Source organism: Plecotus auritus (assembly GCF_963455305.1).
Source record: "Plecotus auritus genome assembly, chromosome: 3".
Lineage (NCBI taxonomy): Eukaryota > Metazoa > Chordata > Mammalia > Chiroptera > Vespertilionidae > Plecotus > Plecotus auritus.
This window is the reverse complement of record NC_137772.1, coordinates 224524310-224541228: the sequence shown is the minus strand read 5'-3', so window position 1 is coordinate 224541228 and position 16919 is coordinate 224524310. Positions and strand designations below refer to the sequence as shown.

General features: G+C 51.2%; 1 protein-coding gene across 1 annotated transcript in view; it reads left to right on the top strand.

Moving 5' to 3' along the window:
• Positions 1–16919, top strand: part of EFCAB6 (EF-hand calcium binding domain 6) — a gene marked incomplete at its 5' end in the record, with an annotated part of 176794 nt that overhangs the window by 80163 nt on the left and 79712 nt on the right. The window contains 5 exons of the mRNA XM_080660273.1: positions 2283–2393; positions 3918–4020; positions 11428–11598; positions 14548–14607; positions 14895–15055. Coding sequence (XP_080516399.1) covers positions 2283–2393; positions 3918–4020; positions 11428–11598; positions 14548–14607; positions 14895–15055 — 606 coding nt within the window. The remainder of the gene's footprint in view (positions 1–2282; positions 2394–3917; positions 4021–11427; positions 11599–14547; positions 14608–14894; positions 15056–16919) is intronic.

The following is a 16919-nucleotide window of genomic DNA, read 5'->3' as shown; positions in this document are numbered from 1 at the left end:
CCAGTATTGCCTGCCATAATCATAGCCACCGCCGGTGCCGCTCTTAGCTGCTGATGATCCCTAGGTCACAGTGGCCATGCCATAAGGGAGGTGACATCGCCTAAGAGACGCTAACATGCCAAAACCGGTTTGGCTCAGTGGATAGAGCGTCGGCCTGCGGACTGAAAGGTCCCAGGTTCGATTCCGGTCAAGGGCATGTACCTGGGTTGCAGGCACATCCCCAGTAGGAGGTGTGCAGGAGGCAGCTGATCGATGTTTCTCTCTCATCGATGTTTCTAGCTCTCTATCCCTCTCCCTTCCTCTGTAAAAAATCAATAAAATATATTAAAAAAAAAAAAAAAAAGAGACGCAAACAGGGCAGATCGCCCTGGTTACGGAAGTCGGGGAAAGCTCCTTGCAAGAGTAATGGTTAAACCAAGTCTCGACAGAGGGACAGAGTCAAGGAGGTGAAGTGTGGGAAGTGGGTAACGACGGGGAAGGAGCGTGGCGTCCAGCAAAGGAAGCGGCGGGTGTGGGAGCCGGGACAGGAGGAGCAGAGCCCCGTGAAGGACGGGAGGGCCGTGTGGCTGGCGCCGGGGGAGCAGGGGCGGCCGGGTGCGGGCTGAGGCCAGAGATGCTGGTAGGGCCCAGCCGCAGGCTGTGAGTGACAGGAGGGCTTCGGTTTTATCGAGAGCATGGAGAGCCGTGGAGAGACTGGAAGCAAGAGAGTAATCTGCTCACATGTGCGTTTCCGAAAGAGCAGGCCGGTTCAAGTATGGACACTTCCTGGGGAAGGCGAGCGAGACAGGACCTATCGGGCTTGCGGCAATAGTTCGAGTGAAAGAGAGGGACGCTCGGCTTCTCGTGTGGACGCTCGGACGGATGGACAGCTGGGTGGGTGGCGCACGGGTAACCTGGGCTGAGCTGGCGAGACGCGTGGACTGTGACCTTAAAGAAGCTAGCCTTGTCTCCCGCCGTCCCTTAGTCTCACGCCCTTGGCCTTGCTCTTGCGCCCCTGGCTGAGCGCGGAGAGACCTCGCCTTGCCTGTTTGGCTGGATTGGCAGCTGCAGGAGCCGTTCTCACGGAGCAGTCAGCTGTGGGTTCAGTTACACGTGGACGGTGCCTCGCCCAGTCAGGGCCTGGCGCAGGCAAGAACCAGGGGCTCAGGGCCGCTGCTCCCTCTCCCCGCTTTGCACTTGGCTTCCTTCCTAACTTTGCAAACTTGTTCTCTGGCTCCTCCAGGGATTGGAGAGCCCGGAGGAGGGAGAGAAAGAAGGGGGGCAGGAGAGTTCTCGTGGCCGGTGCTGCCCTGAGCGGGAAGCCGCACCCCGGCCACCCAGGGTCGGACGGTGTCTCCTCGCATGGGAGCCCGGGTTGGGCGTGTGGGTGGCACCTCCGGACCACACATCCTCGTTCTGTGATGAGGGCGATTGCACCTCCATCTCGGCTGACCGCGCGTCCCCCCCTCAGCTCCTGGAAGCAGAAGGAAACCCTCTGTGAAGGGCTCCAGGTGGCGCCCTGGGAGGGGACGGGGACCCGTGAGGTTGTGGGCACACACGCACTTGCTGTCTCACGGCGCCCACAGCGGATCCACACCAGAGCAGTCAGTGCGGGGCAGTTCGCCTCCCGCGCACTTGGCACCTCACGCCCTTGCTCAAGGGCCTCACCCCTGGTGTGGAACACGGAGGGCGCTGAGTGGGTAACAGGGCGGCGGGGGCGGGAGTGACTGAGCGGTGATGTCGCCCTGCAGGCGGGCAGGGCTCTCTGACCTGTTAGCTCTGCTCCTTCCAACAACCCTTCCCTCCTCCCCCGCCCCCGCCACAACACACACACACAGGAGAGGGTAGCCTGGCCCACCTGGCACCCCAGGATGCTCTCCCGCCTCACGGTCCACATCCCCAGTCACCTGCAACCCTTTCTGCCACATGAGGTCCCAGTGCCAGTCCCAGAGCCAGAACCGGGCTGTGGCATGAGCGCCTTCCCTCTGCCCGCACCAGGCCGAGCCCTCAGATGGCGCGTTTGAAAGGCTCGTTTCCGGCTGTGGAATTTTAACAACCCCCTTCGTTTCTCCCTTCAGTGTTAGCTCCTGCTAATGGGATACAGGGACCCGGAGATGTAGAAGCAGTTTGATTTTTGTTTGCTTTTTAAAAGTCTGTTTGTAGTACTGTTTGGCCAAATTATTTTGTTTACCTTGGAGTGTAAACTTTATGAAAATGCACTGCTGCCATTTAAAATTCAATATTGAACATCTAATCCATACAGTGTTATAGGAATAATGTTTAAAACGTTTTCTAACACCCAGATTTGGACTTAGAACCACCAGCAGAATCTACTGGAAGCAGTTCCTGACGTTGCTGCACGACCCTCAGTGGTCGGAGGCTCAGAGTTCAGACTCCCCGGCCAAAAAGGACAGGTATGTAAACCCCTGCCTTTTGGTCACACGTGTCATAGCATGTCAGAGGTTAGAGGATGTCTGAATTCCTTTCTCCTCCTTTCTTAATGGGAAATCAGTCTGCATGAGTAATTATGCACTTTACGGAGTGATTTCCAGTTGTCAGCTATGTTCTGTGCGTGCTGACTTAGAGTCGCCTTATACCCAAAGGTAGGCGTAGCTATTATTCCAATTTCTAGACGGAAAGAGGAGGCTCCGGGGCGGCTGGCAGGTCACGTGCTTAGAGAGCAGCGGAGGCAGACGCCGCACGCACCCGCGCTCGCCGCCAGCACTGCCCTGGGCTCTGAGTGTCCGTGTAAAATGGGGCACAAACACGCATCTGTTCGGTGTTACAGGGAAAGGGGCGCCGCTGGTAACTGAGTCTCTGCCCTCCTGTGCGGTGCACACGTGCGGGGCGCGGGGGACCGGGCCCTTGAGCCCCTTATTTCTGTCTCGCTCTCATGTCTGTCATCACGTGAGATTTGTGTTGTCGCATCTCTGGTGGTGGGGCCCCACGACGTGGGAAAGCACTCCACCGTGCGACACGTTAGAATCCACACTTCGCTCTCCGGAGGGTGGTTCACGCCGATGTCCACCTGTCGACGGCCCGGCCCGTGTGAGTCTCAGGGAGAGCCGGCCTCTGAGCTCTGCACCGCCCGAGAGCCCCGCCCCCACTGAAGCAGGCGCCCCAGGTCATTCCCCCCGCAGGCCCGCCCGCCGCGGGTTCATGAATACCTGAGGAACCGCCCATACCAGCCTTCAGTGCTCAGAGCCCCTCCCCCCCCATTCCTGGGGTGCACCTCTATGAGTTCATTTCTTTTCTTTTTTGTTCGTTTGTTAATCCTCATCTGAGGATATTTTTTCATTGACTTTTAAAGAGAGTGGAAGGGAGGGGGAGAGGCAGAGAGAGAGAGAAACATCGATGTTGTGATTGTGGTGTCTTTCCATCCTAGTCTGAGGATATGTTCATTGATTTTTAGAGAGAGGGGAAGAGAGAGAGAGAGAGAGAGAGAAAGAAAGAAATATCAATGTGAGAAACAGATCAGTTGCTTCCCATATACCCGACCTGGGATTGAACCCACAACCTAGACCGAAGCTGCCGGGCCAGCACACGCGCCTGCGCTTTCGGGAGAAGAGCTGTCCACAGGGAGACGGTTGTTATAGCTGCGTGAGGGTGATTTTTAGAATTTTGTTTTGCATTATGTAAGAACAAAACTTAGTCAAGAACAGGATTCTGTTTCTGATTTTTCCTCTTTTTTTTTTTTAAATATATTTTATTGATATTTCACAGAGAGGAAGGGAGAGGGATAGAGAGCTAGAAACATCGATGAGAGAGAAACATCGATCAGCTGCCTCCTGCACACCTCCCACGGGGGATGTGCCCGCAACCAAGGTACGTGCCCTTGACCGGAATCGAACCTGGGACCCTTCAGTCCACAGGCCGACGCTCTATCCACTGAGCCAAACCGGTTTCGGCTCTGATTTTTCCTCTTAATCTTCTCGTAGCAACTCTAGAAATCAGTGTTGCGGAGCAAATATTATCACCAAGTTATTCAGACGAGAAGACCACTACACACTGCTGAGGAAGACACTGCTGATGGTCAACACGGTAAGGGTTCGAGGCCCTTCTCTGTGAAGGACTCGCTGTTTCTGAGGCTGCCAGGGTGCTGGTCAGAGCAAGACCGGCCGCAGCTGGGTGTGCACCCACTTACCCGGCCAACAGACGGTGCTTTCTGTGTTGGTAATCCTCACCGGAGGGTGCTTTTCATTGATTTTAGAGAGAGTGGAAGGGAGAGGGAGAGACCGAGAGAGAGACACATCGATGTGAGAGAGACACATCAATTGGTTGCCTCCTGCGTGTGCCCTGACCAGAACCGGGCTTCGAGCCTGCAACCGAGATACGTGCCCTTGACTGGAATCAAACCCGGGACCCTTCAGTCCGTGAGCCAAACTGGCTAGGCCAGAGAGTGCTTTTGGATCCCCTGTCTATGCTGGGAATGACTCGGAGCGCTTAGGAATCCATGGCTTGGCCTCCGGAGTCCATCTAGTTGGGGGGACCGATGACATAACATTTATTACGATACAGGAAGACGCACAGGGGCGAGAACAGTACGTGGCCGGGCCGCTAAGAGTGGAGGGGCTGCTGGATCGATGAGTAACCCAGGCCCATGAATGCCCCCCTCAGCCTAGAGTTTAGGGCTCACGCCGGCCTGTAGCTCAGCAGAAACATTCTCCCAGCTGCAGAGCAGCCTACAGAGCAGCCTGCAGAGCCAGGTGGTTGTCCTGCAGAGGGAGGCTGAGTCACGAGCATGCACCTCGCGTCTAAACGTTAGCCCGTCCCACTGTGACGTGCATTTGAGAGGAGCAGCATTGGGGTGGTTTTGATACTTAGGTGACATTTCTCAAGCTTGTTCTTTACTGAGCACATCCAGAAACCGAGTCTCTACCAGATGCCAGCACCGCCGTGAATTCCTTTCCCTCAGAGGCGCCACTTGGGCACCGCGTCAGCCTTCCTGAGCCCGGAGACCACAGGGCAGGCTGCTCAGTGGGCAGCGCTTAGGGACAGAGCCCCCAGGCCCGAGGGGCCTTGTGGTGGGCGGGTGCCCTCTGTCCTGGCAACCGTGCCCCTCTGCTCGGTCCGTCCTCCAGGCTGTGCGGGGTTTCCGGGAGGAGTGTTGAGTCAGATTGGGGTTCTGTTGTCTGCGGGGACATCTTCGCTGGCGATCCTGTGATTGACCTCGAGGCCGCACGTGTCCTGGCATCTGACTGAGCAGCAACATGGGGCGCTTAGCGCGTGCCAGGCGCCGTCTTTCACCCGTGCAGCCTCTCCCAGCTCCGGGAGGGGCGCTGCTCTTGTCTCCCGGCCTTCTGCTTCGTCCCCACTGGCTGAGGAAGGGCGCAGGGGGAGTGACGGCCTGAGGCTCCCTACAGAGGCTCCCTATTGAGTGCGGGCCGGGATCCAAACCTCCAAACTGGCTGCTCCAGAGCCGCACCCAGAGCCGCACCCAGAGCCGCACCCAGAGCCGCCCGGAGCTGCTAGCTCAGGGGTGGGCAAACTTTTTGACTCGAGGGCCACAATGGGTTCTTAAACTGGACCGGAGGGCCGGAACAAAAGCATGGATGGAGTGTTTGTGAGAACTAATATAAATTCAAAGTAAACATCATTACATAAAAGGGTACGGTCTTTTTTTTTATTTCAATAGTTTTATTCATTTCAAACATTTTAACAAGAAGAATGTAAACACTAATTATTATAATTTGAAACTTCCAAAAAATGGAGGAATCATAGCACAATAACATACCTTATATTGAAGATGGCAAAGGCAAAATAAAATTGCCTAACAAAGGAAAGGTACAAAAGCCTTTCAAGTTAAACTTAAATATAATAAAATAATTTAAAACTAAAACAAATAGAAAAGAACAAAATGTGTAAACAGTAAATTAAACATTTTCTTTAGTGCAGCTTCCAAATTATGCCCGGGACGTAGATGTAGATGGCCATGTAGACTGGGTTGAAAGGTTTTTGGTCTTTAAAACATCACCTTCAGTGGGAACAGTGTTGTTGGTCTCCTTTTTAGCTAATGGTCTGATACTGTGCTCTCCAGGGGCGTGTCTCCCTCCATCACCACGATAACGTGTCTCCGCATTCCCAGGGTGATGTCGGGGGACGTGTCCGCGGGCATTCCAAGGAGCCTCTGGAAGATGGAGAGGTTGTTCCTTCTACTGAATGGGGATATAAATCCGCCCACTCAGAAGAAGGAGCTGCGGCCGTGTTTTCCGACGTTGCCATGTTAACACTGCTGCTGGTGAAGGAGCGGAGGGGAGAGCAAGAGAACCCTCCGCTCTTTCGGCTCCACGGGCCGGATAGAACAGCGGAACGGGCCGGATCCGGCCCACGGGCCGTAGTTTGCTAGCTGGCCGCCCCTTAAAGATAAATGAAGGCTTTGTGAGCGCCGCTTCTATTAATAAATTGAAGCAATTTTAATTAAAAATAGTGCATCCGCTTCTCTACTGATGGAGGGCTGTGATAATGTGAACTGGCGGCCTCAAGTCCGAGGCTGTCGGACCCTCCTTGGCGTGCTGTTCAGACGGAGAGCCACGGGGCACGGTGGAGGTGAGGATGCGCCCGCCCACGCCGGGCTGCGGTGGGCGCTCAGGCTGAGGGCACGGCGGACGATGCAGGGTTCCTGCCCACGACCAGCTCGCACTCTTGAGTGTCAGACCAGCAGTGACCACCGGACGCCTCAGAGGAGCAGAGAGCAGGGTTTCTGAGAGGGATTCCCCACCCCTACCCCCATTCCCCACCCCCATTCCCCACCTGGACTCCCCACTTGCCTTGGTCCTGACCCCATCCTGGGACCTGGAGGGAGAGACGAGGAGGAGCAGGCGTGGGGACCTCGCCTGCTGCAGGGACAGCCCTGGGAAGTGGTCCCCTCCTGCTGCAGAGAGGGTTGCGGGGGATGCGGGGTTATTAGAGGGCTGCTCGCATCTGCTCCAGGTCCTGCCCTGGCAGCTGTGTGTGCTGCTCCGCACGCTGCGCCCTCGCTGAGTGTGCGCCCGGGCCCCGAGCCCTTACGTTTCCGTCAAGCGTGGCTGTCTTTCTGTCACCCAGAAACAGCTGTGCCCTGCCTCCTCACGTCCTCATGCCTTCCTTCCGTGTCATATTTGCAGTTCACATGCTTTTGTAAATAGAAAGTCTAAAAGAATCTTAAAAACACGTGAGAATTAATAACAGATCTTAGAAAGCCATTAGATATAAGGTCAATATGCAAAGAGAAACAATATTCCTATATACAGCAACAAGCAATTAGAAAAAAAGTTTAAAAATACCATTTCTAATCATATTTTTTAAAAATTAAATACCTAGAAATATATGTAACAAACAATGTGCGTATTCTCTATGTTGAAGACTACAAAGATTGGTTATAGAAATAATACCAACCCTTCACAAACATTCAGGATACATAGGAGGAAGCCAGATAAAAAAACAGCACAAGAAAAGAAAACCATAGACCAATAGCCTTCATGAATTAGCAAAGCAAATCCAGAAATATATAAAAAGGATTAAATGCTAGGACCATGTGGGATTTATTCCAGGATGGCAAGGTTGGTTTAACTTCCAAAAAATCAATTAATGTAAAACACAATGTTGTAGAATTAAGGACAAAGCCGCATGATCATCTCAATAGATGAAGAAAAAGTATCTGAAAAATCCAGCGCTCATTCATGATAACAGCTCTTGAAAAATTAGGGATAGGAGGGACATACCCAACCTGCTGAAGGGCATGTATGAGAAACTCATAGTCAGTGGTACAAGACCAAATGTTTTCCCCTAAAGATCAGGAAAAGCACAAGAATAAAAGCTCTTGCTACTTCTATTCAACATCGTACAGAAGTTCTAGACAAGCAAGCAGAAAGGAAAAGAAATAAAAGGCGTTCAGACTGGAAAGGAAGAAGTAAAACTGTCTTCATTCACATACCAGAGGGTCTTGTAATAGAAAGTTCTAAGGAATGCACACACACACTACAAGAACTAACGCGTGAGTTCAGGTTGCAGGATATAAGATCAACACACAAAATTCAGTTATATTTGTACAAACTAGCAATATGCCATCTGAAAATGAGTGTCAGAAAGCCGTTCCTCTCACAGTAGCATCGAAAAGAATAAAATGCCTAGGGATAAATTCAACAAAAGTAGTGCCAGACTTGTACACTGAAAATTATGAAACGTTATTAAAAGAAAGAAGGTAAATGAAGAGATAGTCTGTATATATGGATTGGAACACTCATTAAGATTGCAAATCTTGCCCTAGTCAGTGGTCGGCAAACTGCGGCTCACGAGCCACATGTGGCTTGCGAGCCGTGGTTTGCCGCTCTGTTGGCTAATGAGTTTGCCGACCACTGGGATAGGGGCTTAATCACAAGGAACAACAGCCTGTAATTATTGGAATCGAGAGTCTGGGTCAGTGGTTGGCAAACTCATTAGTCAACAGAGCGGCAAACCGTGGCTCTAGCTGGTTTGGCTCAGTGGATAGAGCGTCGGCCTGCGGACTGAAGGTTCCAGGTTTGATTCTAGCCAAGGGCACATGCCTGGGTTGCGGGCTCGATCCCCAGTAGGGGGCGTGCAAGAGGCAGCCGATCAATGATTCTCTCTCATCATTGATGTTTCTATCTCTCTCTCCCTCTCCCTTCCTCTCTGAAATCAATAAAGAAATATATATTAAAAATTAAAAAAAAGATTGCAAATCTTTCCAAACTGATCTATAAATTCAGTGCAAACTACATCAAGATCCAAGCTGGCTTTTTTTTTTTTTTTGGCAGAAATTGAAAAACTAATCTTAAAAATTCATATGGAAATGAAAGTTGGCAGAATAGCCAAAGCAATCTTGGAAAAGAAGAATGAAGTGAGAGTACATCACTTCCAGGTTAGGAATCTTCTTCGTGTAAAGCCACAGTAATACAGACAGCCTGGAGCTGGCAGGAGGAGAGGCATACTGGTCAACAGAGCAGAACTGAGAGTAGAGAAATAAACCTTCACGCTGTGGTCACCCAGTGTGACAAATTCAGGGGGTGTTGCGGGAAAGAATAATCTTCTCAACAAATGGTGTTGAGACAGTTGGATATCCATATGCAAAGAGGCAAATTAACTTACATCACATACAAAAATTAACTTAAAATGGTCCCTAGACCTAAATATAAGAGCTAAAATGATAAAACTCTTAGAAGACATGCGTAAATCTTTGTGACCCTGTGTTAGGCAAAGAGTTTTTAGATAAGACACTAAAAACATGATCCATTTTTAAAAAGCCCCAATAAATTGTATTTATCAAAATTCAAACCTTTTGTGCGTCAGAAGATCCCATTAGGAAAATGAAAAGAAGGCCACAGACTAGGAGACAACATATGTAAATGAAATATCTGGCCAAGGACCTGTATGTAGATAGAGTATGTAAGAACACTTAGACCTTAATAAGAAGACAACCCAATTTTAAAAATGGGCCAAAGATTTTAATAAACAATTCACCAAAGAAGATATACGAATAGTCAGGGAGCACACAGAAAGATGCTCAAGCCCTAACTGGGTTCTCAGTGGTTAGAGGGTCAGCACACAGACTGAAGGGTCTGGGGTTCGATTCTGGTCAAGGGCATGTACCTGGGTTTTAGGCTTGATCCCTGCCCTGGTCCGGGCGCATGTGGAGGCAGCTAATAGATGTGTCTCTCTCTCTCTCACATTGATGTTTCTCTCTGTCTCTCCCTCGCCCCTCCTCTCTCTCTAAAAATCAATGGAAAAAAATATATCCTTGGGTGAGGATTACCAACAACAACAAAAGGATGCTCAGCATCACTAGACATTAGGGAGATACGAATCAAAACCATATGAGATACTACTTCACATTTGATTACATGTGGCTATAATCAAACCCCTAGGCCAGTGGCCGCCAACCTTTCGGACCTCTCAGACCACCAGTGGTCCACGGACCACCGGTTGGTGACCGCTGCCTTAGACAATAATAAGTGTTGACAAGGATGTAGTGATGGAACTCTTGTACACTGCTGGTGGGAGGGTAAAACGGTGCAGCCACTGCAGAAAACAATGCCGTAGTTTCTTTAAAATTTCAACAATAATTTACCTGCCATATGATCCAGTGATTCCACTCCTAGGTGTCTTCCCAAGAGAAGTAGAAACACATGCTCACACAAAGACTTACGTGCAAAGGTCCATAGCAACGTTATTCATAATTCCCAAACTGGAAACAACCCAAGTGTCCATGAACCTGTGACAAGATAGAGTGTGGCATATCCGTACAAGGGAATAGGAACAGAAATAAAAAGGACAAAATAGTGATCCATGCTACATCATGGATGAACTTCAAAACCGTTAGGCGAAGTGATAGAATCCAGATGCAAGATACATACAAGTGCATGTGTTGTAGGGTTCGGTGTACACGGATGTCCCGAGAAAAGCAAATACAGAGAGGCAGGAAGTGCGCCTTGGTTGCCTTCAGGCTGGGGGTGGAAACGGGAGTGATTGCGAATCAGCACAGTTTCTTTTGGGGCAAAAATGTTCTGGAATTAGATAGTGGTGGCGATGGTTGCACAATGCTATAAGTTTATTGAAAATCACCAAAAAATTGTCGATGATTCCTGTTTAGACACTAAAAAATGATCGCTCCCAAACCCAAAAATAAATATGCCTTTATCCTAAATTACTTAATTTTCCCCCAGAGAACCTCATGTCCCTTTCAGATTTTGGTCCAGAGTAAAGGCTGGCATTCATACGCCACTTTCTCATTTAATACGCCCTTTTGCCACATTAATATTCACAGTATCTATGAGGCAGGGTGTTTTTTTATTTCCTGTTTTTCTAGTAAACAGTATCTCTCAATTTAATTTACTTGCTGGTCATTTTTTTTATTCTGGGGAAGACGTTTTCTTCTCATATTTTGCTCATCATATGCTTTCTTTAGGCAGCAGGGCTGAAATTTTTCTCGCTAAGTAATTGGCCATTTATGTAACGAATGAGGTTGGTGGTAGTGAAAACACGCCTAATTAATATTCTTAGTAAATTGGCGAATTGTAATTGAATTGCCAGGAAGTTTTGTGTCCCCTGAGGCTGATCCTGTCGCCCTCAGGTGGGGTTGGGGCAGGAGGGACTATTCCAGCTTCTGTGACAGCCACGTTTAGCCTGCCCCGGGAAGGGGGTCAGCCCGAGGGCCATCTCCTGCCCCTGTCCTAACAGGGAGCATTGTGGGAACTGCACTTGCAAAGTGCTAGCCTCCCCCACCCCCCATTTCTTGTTGAAATGTGTAAGATTTCTTTTAACAGCTCCATGTTATATAATAGTTATCAATTTTAATATTCTAGTTTCATAGTATAATTCTATTTACCAAAGCGCTCAGTTTATTAAATGGTGCCATATATATATATATATATATATATATATATATATATATATATATTGCTTTCCTTCCTTTTTTCTTTAAAAAAATTCCCTTACATACACTCTCCTGCTCAGAAGGTGAATGGGCAGATAAAAGCGGAAGAACTGCAACATACCATCAACTCCATGGTTGTAAAGCTGAGCGACTCCGAGTTCAAGGAACTGATGCAGACGCTGGACCCCGGGGGCTCGGGCCTGGTGGACATCAACAGGTTCCTGGAGCTGCTGGAGGAGAGCCGTGAGAAGGTAAGTGCCACGGCGGCGGCGCGCTCGAGTCCCGGTCCCGGCGGGAGACGTGTTCTCAGTAAAATCAGAGGTGCTGGTGCAATGCGGTTTAATGAAACACACCAGTTCACTGAGGGAACTTTCATTTTAAGTCAGAATTAAGTGTGTAAGAGTTACTCAATTTGGACTTTTCTTTCATTTCGTTTATTTTGTTTTTTATTTTATTATTTTATTTTTTAAACCTCACCAGAGGGTATTTTTCCATTGATTTTTAGAGAGAGTGAGAGAGAGGGGGAAAGACAGAGAGAAATACTGATGTGATAGAAACACATCGATTGATTCTCTCCTGCACGCGCCCTACCAGGGCCCAGGCCAGAAAGGAGCCTGCAACCAAGGTACGTGTCCTTGACCAGAATCAAACCCAGGACCCTTCGTTCTGCAGGCCGACGCTCTAGCCACTGAGCCAAACCGGCTAGGGCTGGACTTTTATTTTCTTGATCGTGCTGAGGGATATTTGAAGTTTCTGAGGCCGCACCTCTGGATGGCCTCGCCTTGGCCTGCTGGAGGGAATGTGTTTTCATTGAAGCTCAGCAGCAGCCCCCTTACCACCGTCTCACAGGCAGTGCGCGAATTGCTCCTCTGGGTTCCATCCCGTTTTTATTTCATTTCATTTTATTTTATTTTATTTTATTTTATTTTATTTTATTTTTAAATATATTTATTGATTTCAGAGAGGAACGGAGAGGGATAGAGAGATAGAAACATCCATGATGAGAGAGAATCATTGATCGGCTGCCTCCTGCACGCCCCCCACTGGGGATTGAGCCCACAACCCGGGCATGTGCCCTTGGCTGGAATTGAACCTGGGACCCTTCAGTCTGCAGGCCGACGCTCTATCCACTGAGCCAAACCGGCTAGGGCGCCATCCTGTTTTTAGAGCTCTTGTGTTAGTTCACCTTTTGTGTGATAACTGAGTGTTGCCTCTAATGACTAACACTGGCTTTTAGTGTTTGTTTCTTTTCACCAAAAAATTGACATCAACAGATTCTTGTTGAAACTGGAGGCCCAGTGCATGGTTTCATGCACCAGTGGGGTCCCTTGGCCTGGCCTGCGCCCTCTCGCAATCTGGGACCCCTCAGGGGATGTTGGACTGTGGGTTTCGGCCTGATCCACATAGGCCAGGCCGAGGGACCCCACTGGTGCACAAATCCATGCACCGGGCCTCTAATATGCATATAAGATCTTTGGTTAATTTCTTCCTGCCTTTCCCCTCACCCTTCCCTCTGAGATTCATCAGTCTGTTCCATTTTTCCATGCCTATACATTGAGCGTCTGCCCCCTGGTGGTCAGTGCACATCATAGCTACCGGTCGAACAGTCGTTCGGTCTCTTAGGCTTTTATATATATAGATGTGTAAGATTTCCTTTATTAGCTACAGATTAACCTTTCTTTCTACTATTATTGTTTCCTGCATGGCCCCTTGTGCAAGGTGGTAACCACAGCCTAAACCCACACTACTGGGTCCTTCTTAGACTCGAATTCCAAAGTCCCAGAGCCCTTCCCACAGAGAAGTGAATAATGACAGCTTTTCCTGAACTCCGCATGGAGCAGACCTGTGGGAGCTCTGACCCCACCGCAGCCCCGCACAGAGCCAGCTTTTTTCTTTAAAACCAAAAAAATAGACGCGTCAGCAGTCTGCCCCCTCCCCCCACACACACACCTGGCAAGTGCAGTGATGTTTGCTCTGTAGGAATCGGATCCTGTCAACTGCACCCCCTCCAGCCTCTGCACCTGCTGGGGCTCCTGCCAGCACTTCCTTCTGCTCCTCCCACCTCGTGGGGCCATTCTGCAGGTCCCAGTGTCTCAGGCCCTCCCAGGAATCCCCGACACCCCTGAAGGAGCCCCTCTTGTAGTCCTCGACCTCCCACACCGGTCGCAGTCTCGTGTGACTGGTACCGCAGGGGAGCCCAGCGCTGGGCTCACTCACAAAACGACTCGGTGAGAGACTGAATCATTCAGAAAATCAGAAAACATAGATACGGAGACAGAAGAGAATAGAAATCACCACTAATTCTAACCTCGAGGACTCGTTACCCACACCTATCCTCCCAAACCTCCATACCAACACACACTTATTTTTGCAGCTTAGTTATAATTACTATTACACCTCAATAAAGCTGCAAGAAACTGCATGTATTACTGTATAGAATTTTATGAGTTGGATACAAGCTTTCATACATGATAATCTATTTCATTTTAAAATGAGATCATGTAATCACAGCCTTTTTAGTCTGTTGTCACTTATTAACATAGTATTAACAGTGTCAATTCTGTTGTGTAACTTTAAAGACACAGAGTAACTATTCCCCGATGTTACAATCTAGGTGTCTTCTTTTCTTTCATGACTTTTGGTACAATGACTTCACTCTGTGGTTATTCTTTTAGTATAAACTTGTAGAAATGAAGTTATTGGGTCAAAGAGTATATATTTTATTTTAAAATTATAATGGTTTTAAAGAGGAATATGTGTGTAACGTACAGACTGCAGACGATGGGAAGGGACTGCGTGAAGAGCGAGTGTCCTCCCCGCTCCCTGGCTGCCCGGAGCAGCCGCTGCCACCGGGTCCGCGCCTGTCACACTGGCGGATGTCACTCCCGGCCACACCGGCACTGCGCTTGCTTTTTCGTTCTCACCACGTTGACAGGCAGAAATGCCACCTCGTTATTCTTTCACTCCGCATTTACTAATTTCTTGCTGATGGATTAGTTCGTGTGTATTTTACCTTTTAAAAATAAGTGCCAGTTCAGGGTTCTTGTTCCCATTTCCACGGGGGTCAGAGGGCAGCCTCACCTGCTCAGTCTCACGGCTGCTGGCTGATGGGGCATGGCTGGCCATCATCGTCGGACTCAGAGCTCCGCCTGCCCTTGTGAGTGACCTGTATTCACTCACGTTCTTTCTCTCCCACTCAGATAGGGAAGCCATCCTCCGGGGGGGACGCCCAGGTGCCACACCAGCTGGCCTGGGACTCAGTAAGTACCCTTCCCTCCCTCCGTGGTCCCGGGCGCCCCCCTCCCCCGTGGCCCCAGGGACGCCCCCCTCCCCCGTGGCGCCAGGGCACCCCCTCCCCTGTGGTCCCAGGGCACCCCTCTGTAGTCCCAGGTGCCCTCTCCATAGTTCCGTGGTCCCAGGGTGCTGCCTCTGTGGGTCTGTGGTCCTGGAGCGTCCCCTCCGTGGTCCCGGGGCGCCCCGTCCCTCCGTGGTCTCAGGTGCTCCCCCAGGCCACACGCCTGCAGCCTGTGACCGCGTGTCTTCTCAGGTGGAAGGGATGGTGCGGGACGCCGTCAACAGGAACCTCCTGGCGTTCCACGACCTGCTGTGCTCCTACGACCTGGGAGACACGGGGCTCATCGGGGCAAACAACCTCAAGAAAGTGATGCACATATTCTGCCCGTGCCTGACGACGGAGCACTTAGCAAAGTGAGTCTCAGCAGCGAAATCAGTGCCTGGATTCCGCGTCTCCGTCAGGTCCGCTCTCCTCACTCTGACCCTTCTCTAAGCGCGTTCGCAGCGCCACCGGGTAGTGTTGGTCATCGGGCTCCGCGGGGAGCTGGGCGTCGCTGTGACAGTCTCAGCGCAGGCGAGGCCGTCGGGCCTTCTCAGGACGGGAGACACAGGCTCTGAATGGCCGGTCCCGGCCGCTGGCTCGGCGAGGCGGTGGGTGGCTCACCGGTTCACCGCACTCAGCACCGCGCTCCGCACATGGGAGCAGGGAGATGCGGTGAAGCGATTGTGATAGTCACGGTCCCTGCTGAGCAACTGGCGTCAGCACTTGTGACCCTGTTACCACAGCTGGTTACTGAGCGCACATGCACACGCACATACACACACATGCATGCACGCACGCACACGCACACGTGCCAGCTGGCTTCCTGCTCGCAGCCCTCCTCTGCGCCAGGCACTGCTGTGCGCATCTTGTAGGCGAGGAAATGGGGTGCAGGAGAGAGGTGGCGCCCAGATCGGCGCCCCCCAGCCCTCTGCCTGGGCGGTGCTTGGAAGGGAGTGTGGCCACCCCCTCTCTCTGGGGCAGTGCTGTTCCCGCAGGCTCTGGGGAGACGGGATTTCACAGTAAAGACTCCTTGGATGACACAGGGTGCGGGGATGACAGCAGGGAGGGCCCGAGGTCGCCAGTGCCGAGCTAGGGAAGTGCTGCTACGAAGCCGAGTTCATCTCCGAAAATCCAGGCTCACTCCTCACGAGACCCTGACCTCTGTACGGCCTGAGAACACGCACGCGTCCCCTCCGTGCTCTGATGGGGTCACGGGACACACGGCCTCTGAGAAGCCCGCTGTGCGCGCGCGCACGCGCGCGCACACACACACACACACACACACACACACACACACACACACGGGCGGAAGGGCGAATGAGGCCTCATCGTTCACACGAAGCTGGCTGTGGCCTCGGCGCCCGGCAGCCTCCAGAGACCACCCCTGAGGGTGCCTGTCCTTTCTCGGCGTATCAGGCCACCGGCGGCGCTCAGACCCGCCAGGGCCTCGCCCAGAACTACCTGCTCGGTGGCCTGGGCACTTTAGCAGCCGTGCAGGTTCTGCTCGGGGCCTGGGGCTCCACTAAGTGTGCAACAGGGAGCGCGCACACTTTCTCTGGTTAGAAAATACGAACGAACAACGTGCTGAGAAGCAGCCAGACCTGGCCACCCCGGCCGTTTCTTGTTTCCCTGAAGTGTCGGTGTGCCCCGGTGCCAGTGGGAGCCCTTCCATAATTCCCTACCGGAATTGCTCATTCAGAATTTTCCTGTTTTCGCATTTGTTCCATCTTTATCACACTTCCTCCCCCACCCCACCCCCCCACCCCCCAGCAGCCTCTGCTCAGCTCTGCACCACTCTGGTTACTTTGCACTTTCTATGATTTGACATCAGTGAAAGCATACGTGGTGTTCGCTTCTTTTTTTAAAAGTTTTTTAATCCCCACCCGAGGGTATTTTTCCCATTGCTTTTAGAGAGAGTGGGAGGGGGGGGAGAGAGGAAGAGAGAGAGAGAAACATCAATGATATAACTATTGGTTGTCTCTAGCACATGCCCCTACTGGGCCTGGAATCGAGCCTGCGACCGAGGTACATGCCCTTGACCGGGAATCCAACCCGCCACCCTTTGGTGCGAGGGCCGACGCTCTAACCACTGAGCAACCGGCCAGGGGGGTGTTGCCCTCTTGTCCGGCTCTGTTCACCCTCACAACGAGCCTGGGATTCATTTGTGTTGTGACGTGTGTCCCAGCGGGTCCCCGTCATTGCTGAGGAGTGTTAGCTGTGTGGGTGCACGCCTCG